We start from the raw sequence: 17671 nt of genomic DNA, 5'->3' as shown, positions 1-17671 counted from the left end.
TTATTTAATAAGACATTAAGAATCCAGGAATGAAGAAGTAGGATCCTGCCTGTTCCTGGCAGAAAAATATGGTCTAGAAAGGGAGAGGGTTTGTAAAACAAATAATTACTTAATAACAGCAGTGATGAGTGCTACAAAGATGGCTTCCCAGAAAAAAATAACACTCCTGGGGAGACTGTAAGAATAAGAATTAAACAGATGGTGTGTCGAACAGCAATCTCAGTACAGAGAACAGCAGTTGCAACGGCTGAGAAGTTACATGTGGTCAAGGGACAGAAAGATTCGTGCGGGGCTACAGTATAGTGAGTGAAAATGGACTGTTTCAGTTTCTTGAAAATCGACTTGAGATTGTCCCTTAGTTTGAATCTCTGTTTATCAAAGCAAATCCATTCTAAAAGGCCTGTCTTCAATGCCTATCTCATTTCTCAAGCCTTTCCTGACGTTGCTATCATTATGTCTTCTGAACTCCAAGATCAGTCTGATAATATCCTTCTGAGAGTACCGGCATATATTAGAATCCTAGACTGATTTATTTTATCATCCATACTGAGTCTTAAACTCTTGAGTACTAGACTCTTCTTTACTAACCCCTAATTCCTTTGAAATCCTGGAAAGTACACTGCATAGAGAGGTGCTTAGTAAATATTTGCTGAATTGAAGGAAAAAATATTTAAGAAGAAAAAATTCTTGGTGAAAGATGAAATCTGGGAAATCAGCATTTGTTTTCAAAATTTGTGTGCATGATATTATGATGACAGTAGTTAAATCATACCTTTTTGCTACCCCATTCTAAAATCATAGAAATCTTTAGTTCCATAACTGACTTATTCATTTAAGAGATATTCACTGAATTCCTACCATAGATAAGGTAATCTGCCAGATGAAACAAACAAATTATAGAGTGTTGTTTCGAGAGCCCAAATCAGCACCCTAGAGCTCACAGCTGCCATGAGCATGACAAACCAGCAGCAAATTCCCTCACCACTTGTTAATGGATTTGCATTCCTAGTTAGTGCATAACTTACGAACTAAACTGCTGTTACTACCAAGATCATATATTTTCCTTTGAAACCAATAATATTCACCTTCTATAGAAGAATCAGCATTAATATAGGCCACACCACGCACTTGAAGAAGTCTGGAATTCTCCTATAATATTAAATAAATAAATAAACAAACAAATAGCCATAACCCCTTTCTAAAAAAACGCACATCTACATTTACTGTATGGAGGTTTCTGAATTAAGTTGGCCCAAGTTCACCCCAAATTTGACATGTAAGATTTTCAAGCATATGTTTGAAAGAATTTCAATAAATGTCACTGGTAAGAAATAACAAACAAAACATTTTTAAGACTGAAATTTGAGATGAGACTATCCACATTCATAATACAGTGAGTGGAAAAGGAGTTGATTTCTTTGGTTTTAGTGGGTAGTTACTGTGCGAGGGCTTTCTCTAGTTGTGGCGGGCTGTTCTTCGTTGCGGTGGGCAGGCTTCAGTAACTGTGGCACATGGGTGTAGTAGTTGTGGTGTATGGGATTCGTTGCTCCATGGCATGTGGGATCTTCCTGGACCAGGGATTGAACCCGTGTCCCTTCCATTGGCAGATGGCTTCTTAACTACTGTGCCACCAGGGAAGCCCGGGAGTTGATTTCTTAACCACACTGTGGTTTAATCCGTCAAATTAAGTTCTCCTGTGTTATGACACCACCTACTCGTCAAAACTTTAAAACATTTTTCTCAGCTTTAAAACACTGACAAAGTATAGCAGGATTTTGTTGATATAAGTGGATTATGAATCTCCAAAACAAGCAATTTTCTAAGTGTCCTGACTGTAAGAAATAAAGTGAAAAAACATACAGCTCTAGTTGATGAAAATAAGATGAAAGACGCAAATCACACCCTCAAAATATTTAGGCTCTTCTTGATGCCAGCATGAATCTTTGTCTACAGGAGAACTACTTTTTTTTCTACCCCAGAGAAAATTGAAGTTTACAGGGCTTCTCATAATTCTTAGATAATAGGAACCAAGTAAATATTTATAGCATGACTAGAAGTTAATGGAATGTTAATTTTGCATATGTTTACAAGTAACACTTCTATTACACAAAGCCAACAATGCATGCAGGTAAAATTACTTTCCAAGGAGCCTAGTAAATATTCTGTGGTGGGGCATTCCACTTCACTTTTAGCATGATTTACAGTAGGTCATTATGATATGAGGAAGACAGTACAAGCTCAAGGAATATTTAAATGTAATTAGCTTTAGGAGTTAATTTGAAAAAGTTAAAACATTATATCTTATTATGATGTCCAGTTTCTAGTGAATTTACTTAGCTACTATCACACTCCCAGACAACGAAGATCAAATTATTTCCACAATTGACATTAAGTGGCTTTAAAAGTTCAAACAGGGCTTCCCTGGTGGCGCAGTGGTTGAGAGTCCGCCTGCCGATGCAGGGGACATGGGTTCGTGCCCCGGTCCGGGAAGATCCCACATGCCGCGGAGCGGCTGGGCCCGTGAGCCATGGCCACTGAGCCTGTGCACCCGGAGCCTGTGCTCCGCAACGGGAGAGGCCACAACAGTGACAGGCCCGCGTACCTCAAAAAAAAAAAAAAAAAGTTCAAACAACACTTAGTTCTCAAGTGATGAAAAAAATTTTATCGTTGATTTTTGAACAAGAATATGTTGCTTCAGACTTTCTGGAAAAAAGTTTGAATATTTTCTGGCTGGATTGACCAGTTATTCTTACATTCTTGTGAATTAAATACTAACTGCTTTATTATTATGAAAATGTATGTTATATCGAATTATCAACTAACCTCTGCCCACTCAGTGGAACCAAGAAGACCAAATTCTTCTGCATCCCAGCTTGCAAACAAAATTGTTCTTCTAGGCCTCCATCCTGAAATATATGTGCATACTTATAAAAGCTGGGAAAATGCATAATATTGCCAAGACATCACCATGCCCAGCATGCCCAGCAGAGTAACAACAGCAAAAATTCATTGGTTGTTTAGGAAGGGTGAATTATGGTGACAATCTTTACTTACTTTCCTTTTGAAAGATTTTAAAGCTAATCTGTCAATACAAAAGAGCACATCTGTATTGAAAAAGGGGGAAATGCAGACATGGTAAAAATCCTGTGAGATCATAAAATATTCTAATAGGTTTATAATGATTGCCTATGCTAGGAAGCCATCTGTGGTCTGCAGCTGCCTAGAGTGAAAGAAGAAAGTGCTGGATGTGGTCTGTGCTCTGAGACAATACAACTGAGAGAAAATCCTTTACAACTCTTCCATGCTGTGCTGGCATCACACAAACAATTGTTCAATGTCAGCTGGTTGTGTGATTTCACTCCATTCTCTGCCAGAATTAGTCAACAGAAGCTCCATTCTCAACACTAGTGTCTGCTGCCGCTGGGAAGTACACCATTCATTAGGACGGTCACATGGCTTGGAGTTATAAATACTGACCTTGAAGTTAAAGAAAGATCTTACTTCAAGCCTTGGTTCTTTCACTTACTAGCAGTGTGACCAAGCGAATGTTATTCAAACTTGTTAGGCCTCTTGTTTCTTCAGCTGCATACCAGGAAGAGCAGAGTTAAGGTAACACTCCTTGATTGTTAGGAGGATTACATGGAATAATATTTATAAATATAGCACTGAACAAGTGCTCCAGGCATGTAAGTTATTGTTTGAGTACATATTTCATTTGTGCTTAAGGACATATATCCCTCTAGCTGTTGAGTCCAGAGCTTCATTTTTGTTAAGTATATGAATAGCATTATTCAAATCTCCTGTTAATTATTATTCCCCATCATTGCAGTCTTTTGGCATACTTTGTAATTGTCATAGTGATGTTTTGTATTTACCACAGAAATCTTCTGGCAAAATCATGAAACTTTTTGTAATACTATGAAACACAACCTAATTCACAAGCTATGTAAATTCAGGTCTCCATAGTTCTATTTTCTTAAAAAATAAGATAGCTGTGTGGAAAAAAGAATAGAGCACCTTTACATTTGATTTCAAAGAGTGACATCACTGTTTTGTGGACTGGGAGACAGAAATCTGAATTTTAACCCTAGTTCTCTGATTCTGCCACACACCAGCTACAAAACGTTGGGTGAATTACTTCATTCTGGAAACCGCAGTTAACTTATTTGTAAAATGAAAAGAGAAATAACTAAACATATCCCTCCTCCTATGAGTTCAAAATAGATAACACGTGATAACACTGTTTCTCTGAGAGAGTAAGTACCAGGCAAATGTAACATATTTTTACCACATTCATTGTTGCTAAAAAAAAAAAAATATGGATCACATTTACAGCCCATAGACACCTTGTTTGCAGGGTCAGTAAACAAAGTGGAGCTTCTGTTCTCAGTATGTAATGTTTACTTTAAAAACTAACCATTTGGGGCTTCCCTCGTGGCGCAATGGTTGAGAGTCTGCCTGCTGATGCAGGGGACACGGGTTCGTGCCCCGGTCCGGGAAGATCCCACATGCCGTGGAGCAGCTGGGCCCGTGAGTCATGGCCGCTGAGCCTGTGCGTCCGGAGCCTGTGCTCCGCAGCGGGAGAGGCCACAACAGTGAGAGGCCCGCGTACCAAAAAAAATAAATAAAAAAACAAAACAAAACAAAACAAACAAACAAAAAAAACCTAACCATTTGAACTCAATTTTATTTTGGGTTTCATATGAAGATTCTAAAATGACTGAAGTAACTGTGCTAGTAGTATAATCTTCAATTCTGTGAGAGAAATCAAAGCTGGGGGTGTGAGAATACAGATATCAAAATTTGACAGCAACCTATTAAGCAGGAAGACCAGCATTTTTCTGAATTAGCTTTCATCCCCTCAGTCAGCTGGTGTACTTGACCTGAGGCCTGAGGCTGGAAGATCCCAAGAAGCTCACATTTCTCAGACCAGGACGCTTTGGCTTATGACCTAAATCTGGTGTCTACTCTCCAGTAAAGAAACCCATCTCCATCTTCTTTGTTGCCAGAGAAACCACTAATAGTATAATTCCTTTATTTCAGATTATAATTTAATATATAAATATAGATAATATAAACTTTATTATATAAATAAGTGAATTATTAAAAATGAACATATAAAAATGAATAAACAATATCATTAACCAACATAAGTAATATAGCTGCTAGTTATTGAAAGCTACTATCTACTATTAAGCACTACTAAGTACTCTATGCTACTAAGATGATATAATTTGCATGCAACCTCTCTGTTGTGTTTCACACAAACCTATGAGGTGGTATTTTTATACTCACTTTACTGAGGACCAAACTGAGATTCAGAAAAAATGGTCTTTTTACATTTTGCTTACATTACCTTCTTTTTTCAGCTTTCCAAAACTCCTGACAATTTCCTGAACAACAGCTGCTCCACTCTGAGGGTCAATGCCACCAAATACCCAAGAGTCACGGTGACCTCCAAGAATGACATATCTGTCTAGAAAGCATCATTGCAAAATTACTTGCCATTACAGGTCAAGAATAGAGGAAATTGCAAATGACTCAATAGCATCTAAACACAAAGCACTCAGGACTCAAGTTAAGATAGCAAAGGTTCCTGAAGACTTCTGTAAATGTATCACTTTGCTCTGAATTTGATGTATGAAGAAAATATGAATGTGATAAGCAAATGTATACTTCAATTAATTACAGTAATTATAAGTATGTAAGTAATGATAAGTGAGTATAAAAGTATCCTTATCCACTTCTTTATATAATTCTCTGTTACTTCTCTCTTACCTATTTACACTATGTTTCCAGTATTTTCAGAGTAAGAGAACACAGTGGCCAAATAATGATTTCTCCACTTCCTAATCCTTCTACTTAGTTTTTAACGTACAGCTCAAAGATTCTACCTCTCTATGATCTGTTTCTATTTTCTGCAGGGAGAGGGAATTGCACCCCTATCCAGCTTTCTGGGCAGTCTTTTCATATTGATAAAGCATTTACCATGGGGCTTCCCTGGTGGCACAGTGGTTAAGAATCTGCCTGCCAATGCAGGGGACACAGGTTCAAGCCCTGTTCCGGGAAGACCCCACATGCCACAGGGCAGCTAAGCTCGAGTGCCACAACTACTGAGCCTGTGCTCTAGAGCCCGCGAGCCACAACTGCTGAGCCCGAGTGCCTAGAGCCTGTGCTCTACAACAAGAGAAGCCACTGCAACGAGAAGCCCGCACACCACAACAGAGTAGCCCACGCTCGCCTCAACTAGAGAAAAGCCTGCATGCAAAACAAAGTAAAAGGATTTTTTAAAAAAAGCATTTACCACACTTAACAGTAGGGGTCTTCATGTCTCTGGTCTGTGTCTTTTTAAAAAATCCCTCCATCCCCAAAGCCTAGCACAGAGCTGGCACAAAATATGTACTCAGTGAGATTCAATAAATAGCCAGTGGTACATTGTTTAGTGCTCATTGGAAGCACATCAATATTCTTTATCCCTGAAAGAAAGTCCTGGCTGCTTGCACAAGAGATATTCAGTTTAATTCTGTCTGTTTGGGTAGGAAATATAACCATATAGTTCCTAAGGAAACAAACATAATAAAGTAAGATTATTTTCAAATGTATCATCGAGCAGGTTATCTGAAATCATATGGAAATCACGTGTATATATATTCCACCCATTTCAGTGTAAAAAAAAAAACCATGTAAAGGACTCATTAACTTCCGGTTATCTTAATTTTCTAAGAGTGTTACTTATCGTTGTAATGAAGATATTTCTCCAGGTAAAATATGCGGTAAGGAAATCCAGAAAGCTCAGATTAAACACCTGTAAACCATCTCTCCTTGATCTTCCTCTCTCGGTCCTTTAATTGAAGCATGCATAGTTTATCAACAACCTCGGTCATCTGACCAATCTAGTCCCAACATTTACTTTCTTCACAACATGCATCACAATGTAAAATTACCTCCTATTGATCTATTTTGTGTTTATGTGAGTTCCATTAGGACAAAGAGTTGCTTTGCTTTGTTCACCTTACATTCCCAGAGCTCAGCGCAGTACCTGGCACCGAAGAATTGCCCGATCGATATTTGCTGAGCAAATGATCAATTTACCTGGCTCCACTGCCCCTCTGAGAGTTCCAATCACATTGTAAATTCTTTTCACTTTATTGTTGGAATGGATGTGCATCTTGACTTTTCTAATGCAAAAATAAAGGACACAGACTAAAAATGCTGGTTAACAGCTTGCCACCCACAATTTTTAAATCTGACATTGTTTTGAATATTTCTAAAGGCACACAGGCAATAATTGCATTGACCAATTGTCCAATTGTGAGGATATATGTGTATTCCCCTTTTCAACCTGTTGTTATGTCTCCTGCTGGTAGTAGATTTTACTTTTCAGTCATCCTCTGTAATTGTTTTTTGAAAAAGCTTTCCTCCTCCTAAAGAGAGTTATTATAAAAATAGTCTCTTAACTTGGTAGAGAAGTTTCCAGTAAATCCAGGTCCAACATTGTAGGGCACGTGGAGGCTTCCTTTCCAGCTGTGATCTGGTGGTGCTGATGCACCCATTTTTCTGTTGAACACAAAAAATATTATTAGCTGAAGGAAACCTTTGAAGTTATAAGTTAAAATGTCCTTGAACTTGTTTTCTTGAGTGCCTGCTCATAATAGCTTCTATGAGTCATGGTAGTACAAAGTGCTTTGCATAGGGATATGCCGTTTAACTCAATACACCTCTTATGAGGCGGTTCTGCTATTACTCCCCACTTCAAAGATAAGGAGGGTGAGGCTTAGAGAGATTAGGTAACATGCCCAAAGTCAAGCAGCTGATTAGTGGTACAATCGAGATTCAAACACTTGGTAAGAATTTGGACTCTGTGTTACCAGTTTCCAACAGTAAATCATGTGAAAAGTGCTCTCAAGAGCATGCCCTGAAGAAACAGCAGGTGCCAAACTCTTTGGAATTTCCCATTATGTTATTTCTCCCACTGATAAATACATTCCCAAATACATGTATGGTCATCCTTTACAAAGTACTTTTGCACTCATCTATTAGGAAGGGAGGAAGGGCAAAGGAAGGGATGTCACTTCAACCAACAGCCCCTCAAAGCTTTATACACTATTTATTTTTTAATTCAAAAGGGTGGAAAGATTCAGGTGGACCAGCCCATATATGCCACTAGCCGTGGTTATCTCTCACCAGGTGATTGAGAAAAATAATATGATAATATCTGTGGAATGGTGAGGTTCTTCCTGTTTCATTTCAGCATATCTTCCTTTACTGTTTAAGAGCATGGATTGACTTATTCTTGATTTGGGCATGGAAACCAAATGTATTTTTGCTACCTAGAAGCAGATAGAAGAAGATGGCTCCAGACAAACTTAAGAGAGTGAAAAACATCAATCTGTCTTTTATGCCTCAATCTCTGGTCCACACACCTGCATGCACCCTATGATTTACAGTGAAACATTTTCTGTAGTTTCCTCCTTTTTTCTGTGCCTGCACACAGGTACTTATTCCCTGCCTACTAATTTGAGGTAATGGGAACAGCTCAACTTGACCTAGAATATATTATATGTGCAAAACTACATCAATATGATTATCTTCTCATGGAAAACTAAGTATAAATAATATTTTGTTTTAAAATGCTCTATCAGAGAGTAAATATTTACTCTTTTATTTTCCTGTCTCATGAGGGAGTTTGTTTAATAAAGATAATTTCATGTAATATACTATATAATTTATTTATCTATATACAATAAAATTTCACATGAAAAGCATCAAGTAAAATGAAGGGGCATTATACATTGTTAAATATCATAATGAATAGTCAAAATAGCAGAGTATTATGTATACAAAAAATGGTAGAAGCCAAGTGAAGAATATACATATACTTGATTATACATAAAATATTTTTATAGTACTATATTGCAGACTAATAATATTGATTGCCTTTGGGATGGAAATGGGTAGGACGGAAACTTTTTATTGTATACCCCTTTGAATTTTGAACTGTGTAAATGTATTTCCTTTTCAAAATAAAAATATGGAAAACAAAACAAGGTGCAAATTCATCAGGAAGTCAATTACATATTATAAGGAAGGTAATGAAGAGTCCCTATTCCCAGAAAATAATAAAATATAAAGCCAAGATTACAGTGCCCCCACAAGGACAAGAAAATATCGCACATCTATGGAGAACAGAGGTTTTAGTCACTAAATTTCACTGGGATAATTAATCAGGGATATAATTTTCTTTAGGTCCTTCTTTCACTCTATAAATAAAAAATAAATTCTGTGAAAATTAAAAGGTTGAATATTTAAATTTCAAATCATAGAAATTTCAGAAAATATAATATTGGAAATGTCTTTGAAAGGATTTGATAGATCATAGATGCTCAATAAGTATCTATAAACAACACTGAATTTAAAAATCTATATTGTGTAGCATATTAAACTTTATTTGTCCATTTAGCAAAGATTTATTCTCTATAATGCTCAAGGTACTGTATTGTACTCACTAAGGAATACAAATATGTACAAGACATGGTCATTCTACCAAAGAGTTTATAAGTCAGAAAAAGATAGATATAAAACAGAGCATGATATATGATAGATAAAGCTCTGAAGGACAAAACAGAGCTTGATTCCCCTTGTGGGATCAGAAATAATTTTCTTTCTACAGGAAGTTTCACTTATCTGGATTTTTAAAGAATGAGCAAGATGTGGGCAGGGAAGATGGAGGTAAAGAGCATTCCAGGTACAATTCCAGGTATGATGTAAACAGTCACGAAGGCTGAAGAGTCAGAGCAAAAGTAAGGCATGGTGATTAATCTGGCTGGGGTATAAGATGATAAGGATACCATAACAGAGAAACTTGAAAAATAGTGAGAATTTGCTTCTGAGAAGATGCACTTTACCCTATTCATCCTGATGAGTACAACTAAATTCCCTGGACTATAAATACATAAAAAATAAACATAAGACTCTGAAAGGTGGAGAAAAGAAAATAAACCAGCTCAGGACCTCAGGGTGCAAGAAATGACAAAGTGGTGAGTTCCTTGGGTTTTCATATGGGCTCTCATATCTCAGACATAGAGCTGAAAAGCTGGCAAGCCAAAAAGGCCAAGTGGCTCATATGAAACATGTTACCCAACAAAAGCCTTGAGTATGAATACGTACTTGAATACGTATATATATTCAAGTGCTCCTAGGACAATTTTCAGGATAGACCATATATTAGGCTATAAAAAAACTCAATAAATTTAAAAGGCTGAAATCATATCATCTCTTTATTAATCATACAAACCTTTTACTAACCCAACTATAGTATAAAGAATTTAGTAAGCAAGGATTCTTCAATATATGCAAATCAAGCAATATGATACACCATATTAACAAATTAAAGAATAAAAACCATATGATCATCTTGATAGATGCAGAAAAAGCTTTGGACAAAATTCAACACCAATTTATACTAAAAACTCTCCAGAAAGTAGGCATAGAGGGAACCTACCTCAACATAATAAAGGCCATATATGACAAACTCACAGCAAACATCATTCTCAATGGTAAAAAACTGAAAACATTGCCTCTAAGATCAGGAACAAAATAAGGATGTCCACTCTCACCACTATTATTCAACATAGTTTTGGAAGTCCTAGCTATGGCAATCAGAGAAGAAAAAGAAATAAAAGGAATACAAATTGGAAAAGAAGAAGCAAAACTGTCACTGTTTGCAGATGACGTGATACTATACATAGAAAATCCAAAAGATGCCACCAGAAAACTACTAGAGCTCATCAATGAATTTGGTAAAGTTGCACAATACAAAATTAATGCACAGAAATCTCTTGCATTCCTATACACTAACAATGAAAGATCAGAAAGAGAAATTAAGGAAACAATCCCATTTACTATTGCATCAAAAATAATAAAATACTTAGGAATAAACCTAGCTAAGGAGGCAAATGACCGGTACTCAGAAAACTATAAAACACTGATGAAAGAAATCAAAGATGACACAAACAGATGAGAGATATACCATGTTCTTAGATTAGAAGAATAAATATCGTGAAAATGACTATACTACCCAAAGCAATCTACAGATTCATTGCAATCACTATCAAATTACCAATGGCATTTTTCAAAGAATTAGAACAAAAAATTTTACAGTTTGTATGAAAACACAAAAGACTCCGAATAGCCAAAGCAATCTTGAGAAAGAAAAACGGAGCTGGAGGAATCAGGTTCCCTGACTTCAGACTATACTACAAAGCTACAGTAATCAAGACAGTAAGGTACTAGCCCAAAAACAGAAATATAGATCAATGGAACAGGACAGAAAGCCCAGAGATAAACCCATGTACCTATGGTCATCTAATCTATGACAAAGGAGGCAAGAATGCACTATGGAGAAAAGACACTCTCTTCAATAAGTGGTGCTGGGAAAACTGGACATCCACATGTAAAAGAATGAAATTAGAACACTCCTTAACACCATACACAAAAATAAACTCAAAATGAATTAAAGACCTAAGTGTAAGACAGGACACTATAAAACTCTCAGAGGAAAACACAGGAAAAACATAAATCACAGCACCCACTTCCTAGAGTAATGAAAATAAAAACAGAAATAAACAAATGGGACCGAATTGCACTTAAAAGCTTTTGCACAGCAAAGGAAATCATAAACAAGACCAAAAGACAACCCTCAGAATCAGAGAAAATATTTGCAAATGAAGCAACTGACAAAGGATTATTCTCCAAAATATACAAACAGCTCATGCAGCTCAATATCAAAAAAACAAAAACCCAATCCAAAAATGCACGGAAGACCTAAGTAGACATTTCTCCAAAGAAGAGATACAGATTGCCAACAAACACATGAAAGGACTCTTAACATCACTAATCATTAGAGAAATGCAAATCAAAACTATAGTGAGATATCACCTCACACTGGTCAGAATGGCCACCATCGAAAAGTCTACAAATGATAAATGCTGAAGAGGGTGTGGAGAAAAGGGAACCCTCTTGCACTGTTGGTGGGAATGTAAATTGATACAGCCACTATGGAGAACAGTATGGACGTTCCTTTAAAAAACTAAAATTAGAACTACCATATGACCCAGCAATCCCACTACTAGACACATACGCTGAGAAAACCATAATTCAAAAAAACACATTCACCCCAATGTTTATTCTTTTTTTCTTTTCTTTTTTTTTTCTTTTCTTTTCTTTTCTTTTTTTTTTTGCGGTACGTGGGCCTCTCACTGCTGTGGCCTCTCCCATTGCGGAGCACAGGCTCTGGATGTGCAGGCTCAGCGGCCATGGCTCATGGGCCCAGCCACTCCACGGCATGTGGGATCTTCCTGGACCAGGGCATGAACCCGTGTCCCCTGCATCAGCAGGCGGACTCTTAACCACTGCACCACCAGGGAAGAACCCCAATGTTTATTGCAGCACTATTTACAACCGCCAGGACATGGAAGCAACCTAAATGTCTATCAACAGATGAATGGATAAAGAAGATGTGGTACATATATACAATGGAATATTACTCAGCTGTAAAAAGGAATGAAAATGGGTCATTTGTAGAGATGTGCATGGACCTAGCGTCTGTCATACAGAGTGAAGGAAGTCAGAAAGAGAAAGACAAATGTCATATATTAATGCATATATGTGGAATCCAGAAAAATGGTACCGATGAACCCATTTGCAGGGCAGCAATAGAGAGGGTGACATAGAGAATTGGCAGTGGACACATTGGGGGAAGGGGAGGGTGTGATGAACTGGGAGATTAGGATTGACATATATACAGTACCATGTGTAAAATAGACTGCTAGTAGGAACCTGCTGTACAGCACAGGGAGCTCAGCTCGGTGCTCTGTGATGACCTAGATGGGTGGGGATGGGGGGATGGTGGGAGGGAGGTCCAAGAGGGAAGGGATATGGGGATATACATATACATATAGCTGATTCACTTTGCTGTACAGCAGAAACTAACACAACATTGTAAAGCAATTATACTCCAATTTAAAAAAAAAGAGAGAGAAAGAAAAGAAGAAAGCAGTGGTCTAAGAATAGCCATGTATGGATGCTGACTGCCACCATCATTAATAAATGATCCTGCACTGAAGCCAAATAATTAATTTGAGAGTAATTTATGATAATGTGTTGCTAGGCAATTAAAATAAACTTCTGAGGAAAAAAAATAACAGAAAAAAATTGGGAAAATTTGCAAATATATGAAAATTAAACACTGACCCTAAATAACCAATGGCTCATAGAAAAAAATCACAAGAGTAAATAGAAAATACTTTGAGATGGGGGCTTCGCTGGTGGTGCGGTGGTTGAGAGTCCGCCTGCCGATGCAGGGGACACGGGTTCATGCCCCAGTCCGGGAAGATCCCACATGCCGCGGAGTGGCTGGGCCCGTGAGCCATGGCCACTGAGCCTGCACATCCAGAGCCTGTGCTCAGCAACAGGAGAGGCCACAACAGTGAGAAGCCTGCGTACCACACACACACAAAAAAACTTTGAGATGAATAAAAATGAAGACATAAGACACCAAAAGTTATGAGATGCAGTTAAAACAGTGTTTAGAAGGAAATATATAGCTGTAAACACCTATATTAAAAAAGTAGAAAGCTATCAAATCAATAAACTAATCTTCCACCCAAAGAAACTCAACAATGAAAAGAAAGCTAAATTCATATAAGCATAAGAAAGGCAATAATAAAGACTGGAGCAAAAATAACAAAATAGAATCTAGAAAAAAAGATAAAAATGAATGAAAGCAAAAGTTTGTTCTTTGAAAAGATCAACAAAATTGACAAATCATTAGCTAGACTGACCAAGAAAAAAAGGGGAAAAGACTAAAAATCAGGAACAAAAGAGGGAATACTACTATTGACTTTACAGAAATAAAAAGGATTATAAGGGAACACTATAAACAGTTATATACCAACCAATTAACCTCAATGAAATGAATTCCTGAAAAGATATAACTGCCAAAACTGAAGAAAGAGAAAATGTAAGTAGGCTATAACAAGTAATCAAAACTTCTCAGAGGGTTTCCCTGGTGGCACAGTGGTTGAGAGTCTGCCTGCTGATGCAGGGGACACGGGTTCGTGCCCCGGTCCGGGAAGATCCCACAGGCAGTGAGCCATTCAGCAGTGAGCCATGGCCGCTGAGCCTGCGCGTCTGGAGCCTGTGCTCCACAACGGGAGAGGCCACAACAGTGAGAGGCCCGCCTACCGCAAAAAAACAAAACAAAACAAAAAAAACTTCTCTGAAAGAGAAGCCCATATGGCTTCACTGCTGAATGCTAGCAATCAGTAAAGAATAAACACCAATCCTTCACATGCTCTTTAGAAAAACAGAAGGAACATTTCTAAAGTTACCCTATGCGACAAACATTACCATGACACCAAAACCAGATAAAGAAATCACAGGGAAACTAAAGATAAATATGAATATTGACACAAAAATCATTAATAAAATACTAGAAAACCAAATTCAACAGCATTTTGAAAGGATTATACACCATGACCGAGTGAGATTTATTCCATGAATGCAAGACTGATACCACATACAAAAATCAAAAAGTGTAATATACCACATTAACAGGCTTAAGAAAAACCACATAATCAGAAAAATTGATGCAGAAAACAAACAACCACAGCAACAATAAAACACTGGGGAAAATTCAACATCCATTCATGATGAAAATTATCAGAAAACTAGAAATATTGAAAGAAAATACAAGACAAACCTGAAATATTTTGTGATGTCAGAATACAAGTGCTTATAAAAGGATTGGAAGAACTGTGTTTTTTTTATATTGCTGGTAGGATGTAAAAGGATACAACCACTATGGAAAAGGTTTGTCAGATTCTTACAAAAGTAAACATGCTATTATCATATGACCCGGCAATTGCACTCCAGAGAAATGAAAACTTACGTTGACACACAAATCTGTACATGATTATCTGTAGCAGCTTTATTCATAATAGCTACAAACTAGTTGTTCTTTGAATGGTGAAACAAACTGTGATACCAAATACAACGGAACATTCCTCAGTATTAAAAAGAAAAAAACTATATATACAACAACTTGAACAAATCTCCAGAGAATTATGCTGAGTGAAGAAAAACCCCACAAGGGTATACATTTATATAACATTCTTGAGATGATGAAATTATAGAAATGGTGAACAGATTAGTAGTTGCTAGGAGTTAAGGTTAGAGGGTATGGATGGAGGGGGACAGGAAAGGAGTGGGTGTGGCTAAAAGGGCCACATGAGGGATCCTGGTGATGATGGAAATGTTTTGTGTCATGAGTATGAAAAGAAATATATCAGTATCTTGGTTGTGATATTGTACTATACTTTGCAAGATGTTACCATTGGGGAAAGCTGGATAAATGGCCTAGAGGGACTCTTTAGTACTACTTACAGTTGCATGTGAATCACAATTATCTCAAAATAATGAGTTTAATTCTTAAAAATTAGGAACAAGCTAGATGGGCAGAAAATGATGTGCTAGAATTTCGTCATGTAGCCTCTATTTAGCTGTGAGCTTCTATACTATATTTTGAGGGCCCTGAGAACAAAGTCTATATATAAATCATACTCTTATCACAGTGCTTGACAAAAAGAGGCCATTCCATAAGTGTACTTTGAGTGGACAGGCTGTAGGAAGCCATTAAAAGTCTTCTGAGCAGAGACACAAGAATGAGACAGTGTCTTGACAAAGAAATGCCTCCTAAATGCTTGTGCTGTTGAATAGAGAATAAGTGATGCTCAACAAAGCTGTCTTTTACATCAGACATGAATTTGGGTCCCAGATCTATCACATACTCTCTGAACTTTGATTTCTTTATTTGTAAAATTAGTTATCACAATACTAACACATGTAGTTGTTTTATGGGCTAATTGATAAACAGTATGTAATCATTTAGCAAAAAGTAAGTGCTAGAATATAATTAGCACTCTATGCATGTTAGATGCTATTATCATTGTCTTTATTATTATTGTCGTTGCTGTCATTATAATCCTGATAGTTACTCAGGGAAACAAAAAGAAACCATGTAACCACATTCCCTTCAGTACAGATGCAAAAAAGAATAAGAAAGAACACACACCCTGTTCCCCTTTTCTCCCACCTAGGTAAACACAATTTTCTTTTTTCTATAATTCACATTTCATCAACTTTTTATTAAAGTTGTCGGCATACCTGGGCCATTATATAACTTTATGTCTCTCCTCTTCTTCTCAAATACTTGTTAAGAAACTTTCATTTTATGATATATCCAATTTGTAAAATACTGTCTATTCTAATTAATACATAATGTTACACTGCTAACCGTTTGTGGGAATATGAGAACTGACTATAATGGATATGTAGCACACTCCCTAGATAATTATGCAGAGGGAGTAAATACTCCCAATTAAATTCATAAACAAATTACATGTTCTTAAAATGTTTTATGACTAAATTCCAGTCTAGAACATTTCACTATACCTTAGAAGGTATGGATGGTAAAACAGAAATTATCTTATTGCTTTTAGTATACACAGATCATCCCAAAATTCATTTTTAATCATGGTGTTTTGAATGCAAAATATACTTTCATAGAATTTATGTTATTTAATGATGACTGCATTTACAAAATGACTTACTAAAGCTGACTTAAATACATTTGGTAATTTTTTTGATCAAGTATTAATAATTCTACTACCCAGTTAGGGCATAGCCAAATTCAACTAGTTTACCAGAGCAGTCAAATGGTAGACATGGCGAAATAAACCTCACGTCCAATTCTGTATAATCCTTCCTTCTTTCCTTCCATGCACTCTTTTTCTAACTACAAAGATAATACAGGTTCACTTTTTAAAACATATAATTTAGGGATTATATATATATATATATATTTGAAATCTACTTTTTCTATTTAATAGTATAGCATAAGCATGTACCCACATTGTTAAATACTCTTGTACAACATATATTTTAATGGCTTCATGTACTGTCATAGACAGTAATATATTTAACTACTTATCAATTATTGAAGATTTGTGTTGTTTATAATTTTCCACTATCACAGGTAAAGCTACAATCACGTTCACCTTTTAAATATAATGAATATTTAGACTTTATATTTACACAAACACATAGTCCGTGGTGCCCTCAAAAGTTGTGCCCCATCCTGAATCTTAACCCATGTGGTAAAGCTAAGAGCTCAAAAGAAAAAAAGACCAGGGTGCTTGCTATTCCTTAATCTGCCCTTAAATTGGACAGACACCTCCAATTCTCTGATGACAGCCTCCTCACCTGTAAAAATGAGGGCACTGAACTAGGTCATAAATAAGTTTTCTTACACATTCTAGAATAAAATGATTAAGAATGCCTTAAACTCAAAGAAGAAAAGGGACTAACTGGCCGGATGCTTTGGTCTCCAGTGATTCTACTTTCAGAGAAGTCAGTGCTCTCTCCCCTCCTCAAGGATAATGGAGAAGAAGGGACATGCAGATGAGAGAAAGCAGGACAGGAAAGAGGAAAGAGCTCCAATGTCAGGTTAAACAATAACAACTTTGGAGAAGCTTCAATAGTGAAAGCAGAGGAAGAAGTGGAATGGATAAAGATGAAAATCAATGGAAGATGCTTTCAAAGGGCATTATTC

At 36.7% G+C, this 17671-nt stretch overlaps 1 protein-coding gene across 5 annotated transcripts in view; it reads right to left on the bottom strand.

The window, feature by feature from the left end:
• Positions 1-17671, bottom strand: part of LOC101280978 (glutamate carboxypeptidase 2) — a 63810-nt gene that overhangs the window by 15020 nt on the left and 31119 nt on the right. For 2 of the 5 annotated variants that reach the window (XM_049714083.1, XM_049714087.1), the window contains 5 exons: positions 7459-7557; positions 7093-7178; positions 5357-5476; positions 2824-2906; positions 1086-1149 (listed from right to left, as the gene is read on the bottom strand). In XM_049714083.1, coding sequence (XP_049570040.1) covers positions 1086-1149; positions 2824-2906; positions 5357-5476; positions 7093-7178; positions 7459-7557 — 452 coding nt within the window. The remainder of the gene's footprint in view (positions 1-1085; positions 1150-2823; positions 2907-5356; positions 5477-7092; positions 7179-7458; positions 7558-17671) is intronic. The other 3 variants (XM_049714084.1, XM_049714085.1, XM_049714086.1) reach the window with 3 other exon arrangements.

This window comes from Orcinus orca, chromosome 8 (genome assembly GCF_937001465.1).
Source record: "Orcinus orca chromosome 8, mOrcOrc1.1, whole genome shotgun sequence".
Taxonomy (NCBI): Eukaryota; Metazoa; Chordata; class Mammalia; order Artiodactyla; family Delphinidae; genus Orcinus; species Orcinus orca.
Note: the sequence above shows the minus strand (reverse complement) of the source record. Positions and strands in the feature narration are given on the sequence as shown.